Below are 20538 nucleotides of genomic sequence, written 5' to 3' on the forward strand. Positions count from 1 at the left end.
ATTGTCTATATCAGTAATATTCCAGAACAATGAGTAAGAAACAGGACAGAAAAGGACAGAGGTTAAAGCCAGATTGAAATATCTGCCTTTCTCTTCCTGGAGATCCCATTCAATGATATTTATCACAGCCAAAGAAATATTCTAATCAGCTCTATCTCAGCAAAAATTTTTATTTTAGTATCATACCAAAATCCATCTTGGTTACTATCCAAGTCAATTTGATAGTAAGATTCAGAAACTCAGAAATAATTTAGAGGGGAAACAGTGAGTGTCTATTTATATGGATTCCCCCCAAACCAAGAAGACCAAACAATCAGCATTTTCCTCTATACTCCACTTTTTCTAAACACCATCGCTGTGTTGGGTAGAAGTAAACAGGCAGGAGGGGACAGAGTGAACTTCATCAATAGTCCACTGGGGACACAAACTGCCTTGACAAATTCCCACCCTAACCTGTGCAGTGGCAGCCCTAGAAATTCTAAAGGACACAACATAAAAGCCCCCAAACACAAAAGATTGGTCCACAGGGTTCTCTGGTTTATATATATTATTGACACCCAGGATTTATTCAGAAAGTGGCAAACTGTGGAGTCGATATAGATTCAGCACAGTCACATTCTTCCTGAAAAAATAATCAAAATTCAAAAGAAATTCCCCTGAGAAATAAGGTATTATTTACGGAGCTTACAATTCTAAGTTCATCATGCCCTCGTTTTGGACAGGACTTCTTGTTTGATGTAGGTTTCCTACCTTGCCAACTCCCGTTATTCCGGTAAACAACACTGAATGCCTGACTGCCAGTAGTTTTTCCATTAGATACCCAAAGCGCACTGTGTCAGCTGTAGGGACAAGCATTTCAAAAAACGGAATATCTCGGCTGTACTTGAAGGTGGGTATGATTCGTTCCCAGGGATCCAGTCGTTTGGTGTCAAAGTCCATGTATATGCTCCACAGATCACCAGAACTGGGAAGCTAGAGTATAAAATTAAACACCACTTTCAATAGGATTGACACATGGCAACAGAAATATTTACACAGAAACAAAGGCAGTCATAGAACATGGATGGATTTGGATTTTTGTTCCTTTGTGGAAAAGTAGTTGTTTAAGGATCAGAGTCTAATTCTTTAAACTTAATCATGAAATACAGTACAGTAAAAACCTGATATATTGACTATATCAAAACCCCATATTAGAATTGTAAATCATTTTCAATTCAATCCAACATTCAGGGGCTTACTCCATGCCAAATATTGTGTTTGGTGTTGGGGGAAAATGCTGAATGAGACCCAGCCTCTGCATTCAATGACCTTGTAATCTCCCTGGGGGACACAAGCACATTAGTTAATATTCATGGAGAAATAAGGGTTATAGTGGAGTTTAGTACACTCACAAAGGAGGGATGGCTCATTTCTACTTGCAGGAGAGTTGTAGTGGTGGCTAGAGATTTAGGAGGGCTTCTAAGGGGTGGTGATGCTACAACTCAGACTTGAAGGACAAGCAGGAGTCAGTCTTTGCCCTTCAAGCAGGGCAAAGAAGGGATGAGACGGGGTTGGGGAAGAAGGAGTTAGGGTTCAGGCTAAGAAAACAGGTCTGGAAGCCATGGAAAGTGCCATGCATGTTGGGGACTATAAGAGATAAGTCTGGAAACACAGATGGGGCCAAATTATAAAAATGTCATTTATTAAAGAGCTTGCAGCAAGAGGTCAGTGAAGAATTCTAAGTAGGTGGGTGACATGATCAGATTGCATTTCAGAAAGTTCATTCTGACAACTGTACAGAGCAGTGGTGTTTGAAGCACACTTGACAGTGACTCTTAATTTGACATGGTACTTACATATATATATATGTGTGTTCAAATATGTATAATATTCACCCCAACTATCACTCTATTTTATATTCTATTCTATTTTTAAAAAAACTTTAGGATTTTCTACATATTCAGTTATGTTTTCTGCAAATAATGACAGTTTCATTTCCTTTCTAAAGTTTATTTATTTTTTCCTTGCCTTATTGCACTGGCTAGGATCACCAATATAGTGTGGATTAAAAGTTGCGATAGTGGATATTTCATTTTTAAAAATTGGTTTATTAGTCTTTCAACTGATTTCATGACCAATTAATAGATTGTAGCCTGTAATTCTAAAAAACAATGGTGCATAGGTGAATTAGACAGGACTGGACCCAAAGCAAGGGAATAATAAATAGGCTATTTTAACAACCCAGAAAAGAAATGAAAAGAACCTGAGTTATTCAGAGGCAATAAGGATGAAGAGAAGAGGAAATATTTGAAAAAAATTAATTAGAAGAAAAAATTCAATCACTTTACTCAGGTCAGTAAAGAAGGAAGAATCTATAACACTCATTGAGTTCTGGCTACTATTACATGGCTGTCTGTCTATTTACTAAGGCAAGAAACAAAAATCCAACAGCCCATTCATTTGGGACTTGCAGACAGAAGGAGGAATCCACCTTTTCATCTGGACTCCCTCCTGTTATCCAAGTAGCATTACCACTGCCAGGATAGGAGCTGGCACTGTCCTGCTAAACATCATCCTTAGGTCATAATCTATCAATAGCTTCTCATTGCACCAAAGATGAAAAGCCAAAATCCTTACAATGGCCCATAAGGCCCTACATGTTTTGCCCCCCTGCTACTTGCCTGACCTCATCTCATACTACACTCCTACTTGGTCATTCCACTCTGATCTCACAAGCCTCCTTTCTGTTTTTCAAATTTGTCAGGCAATCACTCCTTGAGTAAAGGCCTTCATATTTGCTTTTCCTTCTGACTGGGATACTTTCCCCCTAAGTAATGACTAGGTCTTTGACTTTCTTCAGGACACTGTACAAACATGACCTTATTAGCAAAGCTTTCCTGACTAATATATAAAATAGTTTCCCACTGCCCACCCCCAGCACTCCCTATCATCCTTACTCTGCTTTATTGATCTCCATGGCACTTACTGCCACTTGATGTATATTTGTCTATGGCTGACTCCCCTGACTATAATGTAAGATCTGTGAGGCTAGGGACTTTGGTTACTTGCTTTAGCTCCCATATCCAGAATGGTGTCTACTATGTAACAAGTTTTCCATAAATATTTGTTGGACTGAATGTTTGCTCTGGGCCTTCCCCTACAGCCCTTTGATGATCCCAGGTCATTTCCCTTGACCCAGAGGGATCTGTCTCTCTGTCTCAAATTCCCAGCTGTCCTCAATCTGGTCCATCTTGTCCAATTATGATACAATGATCTTGAAGATCCAGCAGGGTTTCATATCTATTAGAAAGTCCTAATACATAGGGCTTAGATTCTTATCTTGGGGATTATTTTTTTTTCTTTTGGTAACTTTTTATTTTGATATAATTCAAAACTTACAGAAAAGTTAAAAGAGTAATACAAAGAATTCCCATATATTCCTTATCTAGATTAACTGTTCACATTTTACCCCTTATGCTTTAGTATTTCTCTCACTCTATGAGAAAAGGTTATATACACTATTTTACATTACCCTAAATACTTGAGTGTACTTCCTAAAGACCAGGGATTTTTTTATAACCACAGTAAAATGATCAAAATCAGGAAATTGCATACTAACATAATGTTATTATCCAATTCACATTCCATATTTGAGTATTGCCAATTAATAGTGTCACTTACAGCTATATTTTTCTCAGTCTAGTATCCAATGCAGGATATTGCATTGCATTGGGCTATATCTCTTTAGTATCTTCATCTGAGAAACTTCCTCAGTTTTCTTCCATGATAGATATTATTGAAGAATATAGGCCAGTTTATCTTATGGAATGTTCATCAGTTTGGGTATTCTAGGTGTATCCTCATAATTAGATTCAGGTTACGCATTTTGGAAAGGAATAGCTCAGAAGCAAGGCTGTATGTATCCTTCTCTGTGCACCATATCAGGAGGCACAGCTTTGTGCTAATATTGATGAGGAGTTGATTACTTAGTTAAGGTGGTGTCTACAAGGTTTCTTCACTATAATGATACTATTTTTCTCTTTACTACTAATCAGTAATTTGTAGAAGATGTTTTGAAACTATGTAAATGTTGTGTCTCATGAAACCTTCACCCACTAGGTTTAGCAACCATTGATTATTCTTGCCTAAATCAATTATTGCTACAATGGTTGCAAAGTAATAACTTTCTCACTCCATCATTTCTCCTATACAGATTAGTTGTATTCTCCTATAAGGAAGAGCTCTCCTTTCTCCCTAATTTATTTATTCACATATATTTTTCTGTGAATTGACTCACAGATTTTTATTTCATTCAATGGCTTGTAATCCTACACTATCGTTATTTTGCTGTTCAAGTCTGCCTAGATTTGGCCAGTGGGAATCCCTTCAAACTGGCTTCTGTGCTTTTAAAAAAATTATTATTATATAATGACAGATATTTATTGTAAGAAATCAGAAGTGTCGAAAGTTCACAGATGTTAATAAGACTGACCAAACAAAGAATAGAAAAGATACAAATCACAGATACAAATATCTGTTCAAATATCAGGAATAAAATAAATGGATATCACTACAGACTCTGTAGAATTAAAAGAATAGTAAAGAAATTCTACAAAAAAACTCTATGCACATGAATTTGACATTCGACAATAGATGAATAGTACTAATTCCTTAAAAAATTTAAATTATCAAGTTCACTGAAGATAAAATAGTTAACAGGGATAGTCTTATTACTATTAAAAAACTGAGTACATAGTGAAAAATCTTCTCCTCTGCTCTTTTGACATGTGCCATCGTTCTTCAAGCACTTCTTCACTATCTGACAAAAGATATTCTGGGCTCATTTCGAACTTCTCCTGCCTCAGTACTGGAATCAGCTGTTTCACTAAGGTGCTTTGGTTCTCTTTCGTGGAGAATAGTATTTAGAAATCAGTAACTAAGTATGCTCATTGCTATTGAGATATCATTGCTTCTAGTTCCTCTCAGCACACAGAAGTAAGAAATTTATGTATGGATGGATGTATAGACCCATATATATATATTCCATGAGTACCAAAACCTATAATTCCAATCCAATAACACAAGGTGCATTCTAATCTTTCTCTTCCATATTTGTAAGCCCCTTCTCTTAACAGCGAAAAACCTCGCTGCCATTATCTTCAATATATTGATTCATTTGCTCAATTTCAGAACATACAGAAAGTAGCTTCAGAATTGCTAAACCATAACACTGAGAAAAAATAAGTTTACTAACTAGAATTCAATGTTTTTGATAATAGTAGGGAGTTTTTATACACTTTTATACCTTTCTTCATATGGCTGGGAGAGAACTCCTAAAATTTTTAATACAATAAATGTTACCTATAATTTAAGAAAGTGAATAATTTTAGAAACCCTTTTACATGAAGAATTTATATTTATAGTAGAACCAAGGCTTTTAAAGTTTTAGTCTTGAAACTTAATTTTAATGATTCAGAGTTATTATGTTAAAATTAACTTTATTTGGCTCTTACCCTGGCATCAGGATTATCATCAAATTGTGTTCTAATAAATGTATCAAAAGAATCCCAGTAGTTTTCAGTTAGATTTCCACCTAAAGACCATAAGTAACAGAATACAAAAGTCTGACATAGTACAGTGTTCAGTTTTGTTTGCTCCTGAAAGAACAAAGGGAAAGAATTTTAATATTTTATATGTTAACATAAAAAGAATCTTAAATTGCAAAGTCTAAAGACTGTTTTGTTTAGAATTATGCATTTTTAAAAGGGCACACTGGGCTTCCCTGGTGGCGCAGTGGTTGGGAATCTGCCTGCTAATGCAGGGGACACGGGTTCGCGCCCTGGTCTGGGAGGATCCCACATGCCGCGGAGCAACTAGGCCCGTGCGCCACAGCTACTGAGACTGCGCGTCTGGAGCCTGTGCTCCGCAACAAGAGAGGCCGCGATAGTGAGAGGCCCGCGCACCACGATGAAGAGTGGCCCCCGCTTGCCGCAACTAGAGAAGGCCCTAGCACAGAAACGAAGACCCAACATAGCAATCAATCAATCAATCAATCAATCAATCAATCTTCAAAAAAAACCAAAACAAAACAGCTTTATTAACATGTAACTTATGTCCCATAAAAGGATTTGCACCCAAGCAAGTCTATCATCCTCCTCATCCCACATAATGCTGTCTCTTCTGTCACTTAGCTTTAAAAAAAAAAAAAAAAAAAAAGGGCACACTGCATGTTTCTTATATTTCATTCATTGGTGCACAGAATGATGTTTTATAATTGTATATATTTAAATACTCTGATGAGAAAATGAATGGCAAGGAGCATGTAGAACAAAAGCTCAAGGTTGTCTTTCAACTATTATAACTATGTTTATGCCTGCATGAAGGTATTTAAGTAGACACACACGGGGATTATGTTATAGACTGTAAGGAAGTTTAAACATTGAGTAGCGGAGTAAACTATAGGTTAAAATTCCTTCCAAATCTGAGATTGTATGAATCTATTCACAGTCATTAGTCCCCTAGAAAATTAACTTGAAAATCAAATAATCATATGACAGAAAGTTTGGAGTTGTTTATTTGCAGAGCATCTATACAATAATCACATTTTCCTAGTTTTATAGCAGTAAGAAAACCTTTCCTACCATTGTCAAATTAACTCCATCTTTCCCAAGTATCAAAGACTCCAATAAGCAACAGAGCGTAGTAACTTTGCTGATGTCCACTTGTGGGATTGCTTGGTTGCATTTCTTATTGATAAAATTTAAACCATCATCAACATAACGCTGGAAAAGATTCAATATATATTCTTGAGTTTCTTCATTCAGCTGAAAAATCAAACAAACAAATAATATTTTAGCAAGACCAGATAAAATATATAATTAAGTTTAAAAAGGGTTGGTTCAAACTTGTATGTTGCAATATATCCTGTGACTTTTAGACTAAAGGGTGTAAGCATCACAAGATATGAAACAAGTTAAATTAATAAAATCCCTTCTATGACTTGGGAGGGACACATGGGGGAGATTCTGGGTTACTGATAATGTCCTACATCTTGATCTAGTAATGGATACAGAGGTGTTTATAATCATTTGTTAAACTGTCAACATATATTTCATGTAGTCATCTCTATTGATGATATCACTCATAATTAAGAACAATGAAAAAGAAGAAGTATAAAGAGAAATATTTAAAATATCTATGTAAGGTAAAGGACTAATTCCCAAAGATTTAAAAAAAAAATGTTGCCCCCTCACCACTTTTATTAACATTGTACTGAAAGTCTTAGCTAATGCGATAGGAGAATAAAAGGGAAAAAATGTATACAGATTGGGAAGAAAGAAAAAAAATTGTCTTTGTTTACAGATGAAACAATTATCTACATAGAAAATCTCAAAGAATTGACCAAAAACTTCTGGAACTAATAAGTAGCTATAGCAAAGCTGTAGGATACAATGTAAATATACAAAAGTCAATTACTTTCCTATATACCAGCAATGAATAATTAGAATTTGAAATTGAAAATACAACACCATTTACATTAGCACCAAAAAATAAAATACTTAGGTATACTTTTAACAAAATATTTCCAAGATCTATATGAGGAAAACAACAAGATTCTGATGAAAGAAAGAAAGAACATCTAAGTAAATTACAAGACAGCTCATGTGCATGCATAGAAAGACCCAATATTGTGAAGATGTTAGTTATTCCTAATGTGATCTATAGATTTGATGCAATCTGAATCAAAATACCAGTAAGTTACTTTGTGGATATCAACAAACTGAGTCTTAAGTTTATACAGTGAGGGAAAAGACCCAGAATAGTGAACACAATATTGGAGAACAAAGTCAAAGGACTGACACTACCTGACAAGACTTACTGTAAAGCTACAGTAGTCAAGACAGTGTGATATTGGCAAAAAAAAAAAAAAAGTCAAATAGATTAATGGAACAAAATAGAGCCCATAAATAGACTCATACAAATATAGTCAAGTGATCTTTGACAAAGGAACAAAGGCAATCCAATGGAGAAGGGACAGTGTTTTCAACAATGGTGCTAGAATTGGACATCCACATGCAAAAAAAAAAAAAAAAAAGAGAGAGAATCCAGACATTGATACTATGTCTTTCACAAAAATTAACTCAAAATGGATCATAAACCTAAATGTAAAATGTAAAACTATAAAACTTGTAGAAGAAAACAGAAAATATTTAGGTGACCTTAGGTTTGGAAGTGAGTTTTTAGATATAACACCAAAAGCACAATCCATGAAAGAAAAGTTGATAAGTTGGATGATTAAGATTAAAAATGTGTGTGCTGTGAAAGATATTAAGAGAATGAAAAGACAAGCCAGACTTGGAGAAAATACTTGCAAAACACATATCTGATAAATAACTTGTATCCAACATATATAAAGAACTCCCAAAACTCAATAATAAGAAAACATACAACCTGGACTTCCCTGGTGGCACAGTGGTTAAGAATCCGCCTGCCAATGCAGGGGACACAGGCTCGATCCCTGGTCCAAGATGATCCCACACGCTGCGGAGCAACAAAGCCCGTGTGCCACAACTACTTAGCCTGTGCTCTAGAGCCTGTGAGCCACAACTACTGAGCCTGCGTGCCACAAGTACTGAAGCCTGTGCACATAGAGCCCGTGCTCTGCAACAAGAGAAGCCACCGCAATGAGAAGCTGGTGCACTGCAACAAATAGTAGCCCTCGCTCGCCACAACTAGAGGAAGCCCATGTGCAGCAATGAAGACCCAGTGCAGCCAAAAATAAATAAATAAATTAAAAAAAAAATAAAGCACAATGTGTAGTCATTGACATCTGTGGAAAAAAAAATCATACAACCTAATAAAAAGTGGGCAAAAGATTTGGACACCTCATCAAAGAAGATATATGGATGGCAAATAAATATATGAAGAGACACTCAACATATTAGAAAACTGCACAGTGAAAGCACAATGAGATACTGCTACATACCTGTTAGAATGTCTAAAATCTAAAATACCACACCACCACATGCTGGTGAGGATGTGGAGCAACAAGAACTCTCATTTATTGCTGGTGGGAATACAAAATGGTACAGCCATGTTGGAAGACAGACTAGCAGTTTCTTACAAAGGTAAACATAGTTTTATCATATGATCCAGAAATCAGTCCTGGGTATTTACCCAAATGAGTTGAAATCTTATGTCTACACAAATACTTGCACGTGAATGTTTATAGGAGCTTTATTCATAATTGCCAAAACTTGGAAACTTTGAGATGTCTTTCAGTAGGTGAGTGGATAAACTTGGTAAATCCATACAATGGAGTATTAATCCAGTGCCAAAAAATGAGCTATCAAGCCACAGAGAGACATGGAGGAATCATAAATACATATTATTAAGTGAAAGAAGTCAATCTGAAAAAGCTACATACTGTATAATTCCAGCTATATGATGTTCTGGAAAAGGCAAAACTATGGAGACAGTAAAAACAATCAGTGGTGTCAGGGGTTGAAAGAGGGTGTGGATGGATGAATAGGTAGAGCACAGATTTTTAAGGCAGTGAAACTATTCTGTATGATATTATACATGATATTATTTATTTATCAAAACTCATAGAATTGTACAACACAAAAGTGAACCATAATGTAAACTATGGACTTTAGTTCATAAGAATGTATGGTTCATCCATATTGGTTCATCAATTTTAACAAATGTACCACACCAATGCAAAATGTTAATAACAGGGGAAGCTATTTGGAGGAGGGAAATTATATGACAACTCTCTATACTTTCTGTTAAATTTTTCTATAAACCTTAAGCTGCTCTAAATAATAAAGTCTATTAAAAGAGTGAATTCAGAAATGTTTAACATCTTTTGGCAGCCCATGGTAAAGTCTCAATTCTGAGAATTACTTTCTTTAATAAGGTACTCTGTTCACTTTGCTGTACACCTGAAACTAATAAAACATTGTAAATCAACTATGCTCCAATAAAAAATTTAAAAAAATATAAGGTACTCGGAGGGTTTACCACAATATTCTTAAAATGTTGATGCCTAAGGATCAGGAAAACAATAGTTTTCTGATTCATTTTTGGAGGGGGAGATGCAGAAAGAAGATGGCTTTTTTTGTTTTTTTTTTGTAAGGGCACACCCTCAAATTCAAACATACACGCAGACCCCACACACTCACACATGCTCACATTGTCTAAGGAAACACTCCTTGTAGTTTTTTTGTTTTTTTTTTAGCTTTAACTTTTTTTTTTTTAAAAACATCTTTATTGGGGTATAATTGCCTTACAATGGTGTGTTAGTTTCTGCTTTACAACAAAGTGAATCAGCTATACATACAAATATGTTCCCCTATCTCTTCCCTCTTGCATCTCCCTCCCTCCCACCCTCCCTATCCCACCGAAGATGGATTTCTTGAAGTGGCTTTCTTGAAGTGGCTTTCTTGAGATGAGATGGAGCAAAACACTTAAAAAGATTGCTTGTTCCACATATATGCATTAATATATGATATTTGTTTTTCTCTTTCTGACTTACTTCACTCTGTATGACAGACTCTAGGTCCATCCACATCTCTACAAATGACCGAATTTTGTTCTTTTTATGGCTGAGTAATATTCCATTGTATATATGTACCACATCTTCTTTATCCATTAGATGAACCAATTTGCAGGGTAGGAATAGACACGCAGACGTAGAAAATGGACTTGTGGACATGGTGGGGAAGGGGGAAATGGGATGAACTGGGAGATTAGGATTGACATATATACACTACCATGTGTAAAATAGATAGCTAGTGGGAACCTGCTGTATAGCACAGGGAGCTCAGCTTGGTGCTCTGTGGTGACCTAGATAGGTGGGATGGGGGTGGGTGGGAGAGAGGTCCAAGAGGGAGGGGATATATGTATACATATAGTTGATTCACTTTGTTGTACAGAAGAAACTAACACAACATTGTAAAGCAACTCTAACCCAATTAAAAACAAACAAACAAGATGAGTGGATAAAGAAGTGGTATATATAGACAATGGAATATTAGTCAGCAACAAAAAAGAATGAAATCTTAAAAAGAAAAAAAGATCGCTTGTTAAGGTAAAGAGAAACCCTATTTTAGAATGCAGAGGGTACAGAAGATAATATGGAACTGAGTTGCTCTGAATAATAATGTAAAAGCTTTCTTTCACTTTGGGTGGAATGGTACCTCTGAGGTTAGAATGTGTCTTGGGTAATCAACCTAAGGTTGGGTGGGAGGTAAACTGGTTTTCTCTTCTTCTTGTCTCTCTGAGGTGTTAGGGGTTCCTAAAATCTAAAAACTGTAACAATGCTTGGATTTACTGTTCTTTTCCTTCCATGTACTTCCCTCTCATTATCTCAAGCCTCCTGCAAAGTCTTTTTTTAATGCCCCAGCTTGTTCTACCTGTGTTTGGGGAAACTCAAGGAAGTGTTTATATTGAGAGAAAACAGTCTGGAGAGAAGCCAGGCAGGGTAACAAAAAATGAGGACAGCTTTGGGAAGTATACAACCTTCCTGGAAGATCCCAATAATTCTGGGGAGAGAGCTAGGTACAATGCTGGGATTCCCTCAATCAAGCACAGTGAGGCGTTAACCAATTGCTATCTGGACACTTGACGGAAGGGTGAGCCCTGACAGATGGAGACAGTGGGGAGTGTCTGATTGCACTTACTTTTTTAGAAACACTCTTCATCCAGGTTTTAACATAAGGCATCCACTTCAGTTCTTCAGGATCCACAAACACCATCCCACATCTACTGACTGTTGCAGGAGAGGCAACCTTTAGATCTTGCACCTAAAATTGAAAAAAGTCGAACAGGAAATGGCTAACATGATACTTCCTTATTCCTCTAACTTCAACGTTAAGGGATCACACATTTAAAGTTTAAGTTAACACTGTAAGGCTTTGTGTGGAAGAGAATGGGGGAGCTATAAGTGATTAAAAATGGAGAAGGAAAGTTAAGTGAGGCATAAGGAGAAAAAAAAATATAGAAGGATACTGTCAAATCCTTATGGGAAGGTATAAGTATTTCTTTTCCCTTCTTTTTGTTTTTCTTCTTATCTTTTTCATTCTTATATCCAATACCTAGCCTAATACCCAGGACATAGTAGGTATTCAATTAATGTTTGATGAATGAATACAGCAGAGGTGGTATCTTCCATAATATTTTGTAGCTGTATTTGGCCCACGTTCCTTTTCCAATCCCATCACCAAATATTCATACCACAGAGGGATGATTTATTCATCTTAAAAAAATATATATATATATATATATATTTACTGCCTCCAAAGGAAAAGAAACAAGTGTTGGGGAAGCTAGAATTTATTGTATTTCCTGTTTATAGAGAGACAGAAACATTTGAGAGACTTTGATTGTCAGAATGGACAATCTATTATAAAAGGACAATTTGGTAAATATTTAGTATGTAAACAAAACACCATGGTAGGCCTTACAGATAGTCAATGGTACATCAGTAAGAGAAAAAAATTAATGAGGGTATGCTAATCTAATGAACGATTTCACTCCACAGTAAGGAATATGCAATTTACCTCAAAAAGCATGTGGATTTGAGGTGTGAGTTTAATCCTCTCACTGTTAGCCAGGCAAAGCATCTTGTTATCATCCAGGACTGTATTCATATTTTCAATCCAAAGAGCATCTACTGGCCCATCACTGATGATCCATTTATGGTCTTCTGAAGTATCATTCACAGCTGCTCGGACACTTAGTGCCATCAAACCATCTTTCCACTCTAAGGTTATGTTATTAACTTCACCATATAATTCACCCATTGTAATTGATTTAGGATTAAGAACATATGTTTTAACTGATTGGTAAAAGGGATTGTCTACACCAAGTTTTTGCAAATTCCCTAAAGTTTCTGCTAATATTTGGTAAACTGTGGTCTTGCCACCTCCTGTTGGCCCTACTAACATAACACCATGCCTTACTAGCATGGTTTCATAGAACTGTATCACTTTTTTAACCATACATGTCTCAGGCTGAAGATTTTGTCTCTCCATGACATCTATAATTGTTGACTGCAATATACCATAATCGTGTTCTGGAATTTGGACTCCAGGAAAAAGGTCAGATATGATTCCACTGTAAAAAAAAAAAAAAAAGTTAGGAACCACTGGTCATTAATATTTCCCCATGTTTGTTATAATTAATTTATTAAACGTTACTATGGGTCCTATTTTTCTCATTATCTTTGCTTCTGAACACACAGTACTAGATTATCTTATGTGTTACACCAGAATCTATCATTCTCTGATATTGTGCATGTTTTTGTTTGTTTCTTGTACAGTAGACCAATGTTCTTAAGTATATTGGGAGCTTTTTGAAGTAGGGAATATTTCTTACGTTTTTATATTATATATAGTATGTGGCATAGTACCAGACATATAGGTGACAAATTTAACAGTTTATTTTAAAAATTATATTTATATCTCATCTTTTCCCAAAAGCACTTATGTGTGCTTATAATAGTATATAAATATTCAGAAAAATAAGATGGAAATAGAAATAGAAAACTAGTACTACATAAAAAAGGGAGTAAAGGAAAAATGGACTTTTTCTGTAGGAAACAGTTAATATGGGATGGTTCTATGGGTAAAAAAGAAGCTAAACTCCCACCTTACACTACATAACACAAAAACATTTGAGAGGCAGTAAAGAAATTAATATAAAATGACAAGAAAAGTACAAGATGAGGGAGATCAAGATGGTGAAGTAGGAGGATGCTGAGCTCATCTCCCTCCATGAACACATCAAAAATACATCTACATGTGGAGCAACTCTCACTGAAAACAAACTGGAGACCGGCAGAAAGACTCTTCTACAGCCACAACTATAAAGAAAGATCCACACAGAGTCAGGTAGGAAGGGAAGAGAAAGAGTGATTAGGTTGGTACCTGTGCCTGTTGAAGGGGACACACAAGAGGCAGGGAATTACATGGGCTTGGAGGTCCTCCCTGGGGAGTGAGGGGTTTGACCCACATTGGGCACTGCAGTCTTGGGGGCTGACACTGGGAAGACAAGTCCTCTTAGCTGGTTTGAAAGCCAGTGGGACTACCAGCAGAGCTGTAAGAAACCTAGACTCCACTTGTGAGGGGTGTACACATGGTTGTTTACTCCCAAGAACAAGGGGGAGGAAACAGAATGAAACTGCCTGGGGCTCTGGCTGGTTTCCCACAACCCCCATCTCCCACCTTGTGCCCTGGCCCATGCTGAGCACCTGCTCCAGCACTGCTAGCTCTAGTGAAGCTCCCCACTAGGGTGAAGGCTGCCATTGCCAAGGAGAATGTGCAGTTAGGGGGAAGGAGTGGCTTTGGACCCAGCACTGCATCTGAACAGGGGAAGGGAGGCTATTTCTGGAGCTTATGGAGGCAGTGGATCATGAGTGGCCTGGAACTCTGATGTGTTGGGATCACCCCAGTACTTGTCCAAGCCTGCACTTGGCATCCAGTCCGGCCCTTCTCACTCAGCACTGCTCCTCTAGAGTGAAGGTGCTGATGCTGGGAGGGGTAGATCACACACTTAGAGGGAATAGAACCAGCTCAGACCCAACTTCAGGGCTTCTGCTTCAGCACCTTGGGACCTGCCCCTGCCCTTCATAGGGCAGTGTTGACCACTGAGCAAAGGACAAGCCCTGGTTCACACCTGACTCTGGCTCTAGCCCCTCCGTTTCCAGCCCCACTTCCTACCAGGGATTGTTGCCAGTACACCCTGGGGGAAGATGTGACCTGTGCTTACTTCAGATCCAGCTCTCCCACTAAAGCCACTGGGCACATTGCAGACTGCATATGGGGTCTTACACAAGGACACCCTTAAAAGACTGGGATAGGTAACTCTTTCACCTAATTTCATATAGACAGAGAAAGTGAAGCTAAACGAGAAGACCGAGGACTTTGTTTCAAATGAAAGAATAAGAAAAGAAATCTAAAATAACAACTAATGAAACAGAGATAAATAGTTTATCAGATAAAGAGTTCAAAGTACTAGTGATAAGAATGCTAACTGAACTAGGAAAAAGAATAGATGAACACAGTGAGAATTATAATAAGGAACTAGAAAACCCAAATAAGGAAACAGATATCCAGGTACAGGAAGCACAGAGAGACTCAAACAAGATGAATCCAGAGACCCACACCAAGACATATGATTAAATGGCAAAAGTTACATATAAGGAGAGAATTCTAAAGGCAGCAAGAGGAAAACAAAGAATCACATACAAGAGAATTCCCTTAAGGCTATCAGCTGATTTTTCTGCAGAAACTTGCAGGCAGAAGGGAGTGGCATGTTATATTTAAAATGCTGAAAGTGCTTAACTACTTGCTGGGTAGAGTATCCTACAACCTAAGATACTCTACCCAGCAAGATTATCATTTGGAATTGAAGGAGAGATAAAGAACTTCTCAGAAAAGCAAAAACAAAAAGAGTTCATCAATACTAAACTTACCCTAAAAGAAATGTTACAGGATCTTCTTTAAGTGGAAAAGAAAAGGTTACAACAAGAAGTAAAAATTTGTAGGGAAGGAAAAGTCCTACTAGTAAGGGCAAATATACAGTTAAGGCTGTGGATCAATCACTTAAATAAGCTAGTACAAAGATTAAAAGACAAATTGTAAAATCAACTGTACTACAGTAAACGTGAAGGGATATACATGAAGATGTAAAATATGACATCAAAACCACAAAATGTGGGGGAGGGGAATAAAAAATGTAGATCTTATAGAAGGTGTTTGAATTTAAATGGCTATCAGTCTAAAACAAGTAGATATAGTTATAGGTCAACATATATAAACAGCATGGTAACCACAAATCAAAACTTACAATAGATACACAAAAACAAGAAAGAAAGGAACACAAGTATACCACTAAGGAAAATCATCAAACCACAAGGTAAGAAACAAAAAGAAGGAGAAAAGAACAGAGAAGAACTACAAAACAACCATAAAACAAGTAATAAAATGGCAATAAGTACATAACAATTAATAATCCCTTTAAATGTCAATGGACTAAATACTTGAATAAAAAAGATATAGGGTGGCTGACTGGATACAAAAACAAGACCCATCTATATGCTGCTTACAAGAGACTCACTTCAGAACTAAAGACACACACAGACTGAAAGTTAGGGGATGGAAAAAGATGTTTCATGTAAATAAAAATGACAAGGAAGCTGGGGTAGCAATACTCAGGCAAAATAGACTTTAAAACAAAGTCTATAACAAGCAATATAGAAGGACATTATTAATGATAAAAGGGTCAATAAAAGAAGAGCTTGTTACACACATTAACATATATGCACCCAATACAGGAGCACCTAAATATTCAAAAAGAATGTTAACAGATATAAAGGGAGGTATTGCCAATAATACAATAATAGTAGGGGATTTTAATACCTCACTTATATCAATGGACAGATCATCCAGACCAAAAAAAAAAAAAAAAAAGAAAAAAAATCAACAAGGAAACAGTTGTCTTAAATGACACATTAGACCAGTTGGACTTACAGATATCTACAGGACACTCCATCCAAAAACAGCAGAATACACATTCTTTTCAAGTGCACATGCAATATTCTCCAAGACTGATCATGTGCTAGGGCACAAAAATAAATCTCAACAAATTTAAGAGGACAGAAATTATATCAGGCATTTTTTTCTGATCACAATGGTATAAAACTAGAAATCAATTACAGGAAGAAAAATGGGAAAAACACTAACTCATGGAGACTAAACAACATGCTAATAAGAAAGCAATGGGCCAATGAAGAAATCAAAGAGGAAATCAGAAAATACCTTGAGGCAAATGAAAATAAAAGAAATAACTTTCCAAAATCTATGGGATACAACAAAAGCAGTTCTAAAGGGGAGGTTTATAGTGATACAGGCAAGAAAAATCTCAAATAAACAACCTAACCTACCATCTAAAGAAATCAGAAAAAGGAGAAGAAACGAAGCCCAAAGTCAGCAGAAGGAAGGAAGTAATAAATATCAGAGAGGAAATACATATAATTGAAAAACCAAACAAACAATAGAAAAGATCAGTGAAACGAAGAGCTATTTCTTTCAAAAGATAAACAAAATTGATAAACCTTTAGCCAGGTTCACTAAGGAAGAAGATAAAGGAACCAAATAAACAAAATAAGAAATGAAAGAAAGGAATATACAACTGATCTCACAGAGATACAAAAAAATCATAAGAGAATGCTATGAACAATTACACACCAACGAACTGGACAATGTAGAAGAAATGGATAAATTTCTAGAAATATATAATCTTCCAAGACAGAATCAGGATAAAATAGACAACATAAACAGACTGATCACTAGATGTGAAATTGAATCTGTAATTAAAAAAAAAATCTTGCTACAAACAAAAGTCAGGACCATATGTTTTCATGGGGGAATTCTATCAAACATACACAGAAGGGCTAATAGGTATCTTTCTCATACTATTCAAAAAAGTTGAAGAGGAGGGAACAGTCACAAATTCATTCTATGAGGCTACTATTACATGATACCAAAACTAGACAAAGACACTAAAAAACAAGAAAATCACAAGCCAATACTTCTGATAATATACATGCAAAAATTCTCAACAATGATACATCATTTTTTTGTTGTTTTTTTTTGTTTTGTTCTTGTTGTTTTTAACATCTTTATTGGAGTATAATTGCCTTACAATGGTGTGTTAGTTTCTGCTTTATAACAATGATCAAGTTGGATTTATTCCAGGAAGGCAAGAACGGTTTGATATTTGCAATTCAATCAATGTGATACACCATATTAACAAAAAAAGAGGAAGAGTAAAAATCACATGATCATCTCAATAGCCACAGAAGAAGCATTTGACAAAATTCAAAATCCATTCACGATAAAAACTCTCAAGAAACTGGATATAGAGGGAACATATCTCAATATACTAAAAGCCATTTATGACAAACCCATAGCTAACATCATACTCAATGGTGAAAAGCTGAAAACTTTTATTTTAAAATCACAACAAGATAAGTATGCCCACTCCTGCCACTTTTATTCAACATAGTATTGGAAGTCTTAGTCACAGCGGTCAGATAAGAAATAGAAATAAAAGGAATCCAAATTAGAAAGAAGGAAGTAAAAATGTCACTTTCTGCAGATGACATAATATTATATATAGAAAATGCTAAACACATAACCAAAAATCTACTAGGGCTCATCAATGAATTTGGCAAAGTTGCAGGATACAAAATTAATACACAGAAATGCATTGCATTTATATACACTAACAACAATCTATTGGAAAGAGAAATTAAGAAAACAATCCCATTTACAATCACATGAAAAAGAATAAAATATCTAGGAATAAACCTACCTAAGGAGGTAAAAGACCTGTACTCAGAAAACTATAAGAAACTGATGAAAGAAATTGACGAAGACACAACAGATGGAAAGATATATTGTGTTCATGGATTAGGAGAATCAACATTGTTAAAATGACCATACTACCCCAAGGCAATCTATAGATTCGATGCAATCTCTCTCAAAATACCAATGACATTTATTCACAGAAATAGAACAAATAGTTTTATGATTTGTATGGAAACACAAAAGATCCCAAATAGCCAAAATAATCTTGAGAAAGAAGAAAAGACCTGTAGGTATCACACTCCCTGACTTTAGATTATATTAAAAAACTACAATAATCAAATTAGTATGGTACCAGCACAAAAACAAACTTGTAGATCAATGAAACAGAATAGAGAGCTCAGAAATAAATCCACACACTTATGGTCAATTAATCTACGACAAAGGAGGCAAGAATATACAGTGGCAAAAGACAGTCTCTTCAATAAGTGGTGCAGTGAAAACTGGACAGCTACATGTAAAAAAATGAAATTAGAACATTTTCTCACACCATATAAAAAATGAACTCAAAATGGATTAGACATAAATGTAAGACTGGAAACCATTAAAATCCTAGAAGAAAACATAGGCAGAACACTCTTTGACATAAATTGTAGCAACATTTTTTGGATTTGTCTCTAAGTCAAAGGAAACAAAACCAAAAATAAACAAATGGGACCTACTTAAATTTAAAAGTTTTTGCACAACAAAGGAAACCATCAACAAAATGAAAAGACAACCTACTGAATGGGAGAATATTTGCAAATGGTGAGGGGTTAGTATCCAAAATATATAAATAGCTCATACAACACAATATCAAACAAACAAACAACCCAATTAAAAAATGGGCAGAAGACCTGAATAGACATTTTTCCAAAGAAGACATACAGATGGCCAACTGGCACATGAAAATATGCTCAATATCACTAATCATCAGAGAAATGCAAATCTAAACCACAATGAGATACCACTTCACACCTGTCAGAATGGCAACCAACAAAAAGACCACAAACAACAAATGTTGGCGAGGATGTGTAGAAAAGGGAACACTTCTATGCTCTTGGTGGGAAACTGGTGCAGCCACTATGGAAAATAGTATGGAGGGTCCTTAAAAAACTAAAAATAGAACTACCACATTATCCAGCAATTCCACTCCTGGGTATAAATCCAAAGAAAATGAAAACACTAATTTGAAAAGCTACATGTACCTCAATATTCACAGCAGTATTATTTACAATAACCAAGGTATGGAAGCAACCTAAGTGTCCACCAACAGATGGATGGATAAAAAAGATTTGGTATGTATATACATTGGAATATTACCCGGCCATAAAAAGAATAAAATTTTGCCATTTGCAACAACATGGATAGATCTGGAGGGTATTATGCTTCGTGAAATAAGTCATACAGAGAAAGATAAATACCCTATGTTATCACTTATATATGGAATCTAAAAAATAAAACAAACTAGTGAATATAACAAAAGAAATAGACTCACAGATATAGAGAACAAACTAGTGGTTATCAGTGGTGAGAGGGAAGGGGGGAGGGGCAAGATAGGGGTAGGGGATGAAGAAGTCCAAACTACTATGTATAAAACAAATAAGCTACAAGGATATATTGTTCAGCACAAGGAATATCGCCAATATTTTATAATAAATTTAAATGGAGTATAATCTATAAAAATATTGAATCCCTATGCTGTACACCTGAAACTAATACAATATTGTAAATCAACTATACGTTGATAAAAAAAGAGCAAGGAAAAAAAGGTACTAGATGAAAATATAAGAGATGAACTTTACAACACTGTGTTAAGAAAGTCTACCTCAAAAAGATAAAAATTCTATAACTTTTAAAAAAGTTGATAAAGTTAAAAAATAAAAACAAGCAAAAATCAAACTTCTGTGAGGCAAAAGGCTTTAAACATAAACTTAAAGAGTGAATGATATACTTAGAGAATATTTCCAATTTTTATACCAGATAAAGTTTATGATTTCCTACAAATTGCTAAGTAAAAGAGCACAATGAATAATGCTCTAAGAATAATAAATATAAATGAGTAACGATGCTCAGTGGTACTAATAAAGTAATGTACATAAAATAGGCTACTATTTTGGTATCTCTCCCTCCAAAACATACA

The 20538-nt window shown here is 35.6% G+C and overlaps 1 protein-coding gene across 1 annotated transcript in view; it reads right to left on the reverse strand.

The window, feature by feature from the left end:
• The window catches only part of DNAH6 (dynein axonemal heavy chain 6), a 293021-nt gene that overhangs the window by 130403 nt on the left and 142080 nt on the right, over positions 1-20538 (reverse strand). The window contains exons 34-38 of the mRNA XM_082425941.1: positions 12546-13101; positions 11667-11789; positions 6621-6803; positions 5493-5636; positions 751-972 (exon numbers count right to left, since the gene is read on the reverse strand). Coding sequence (XP_082282067.1) covers positions 751-972; positions 5493-5636; positions 6621-6803; positions 11667-11789; positions 12546-13101 — 1228 coding nt within the window. The remainder of the gene's footprint in view (positions 1-750; positions 973-5492; positions 5637-6620; positions 6804-11666; positions 11790-12545; positions 13102-20538) is intronic.

This window comes from Balaenoptera physalus (genome assembly GCF_965194825.1).
Source record: "Balaenoptera physalus genome assembly, chromosome: 15".
Classification (NCBI taxonomy): Eukaryota; Metazoa; Chordata; class Mammalia; order Artiodactyla; family Balaenopteridae; genus Balaenoptera; species Balaenoptera physalus.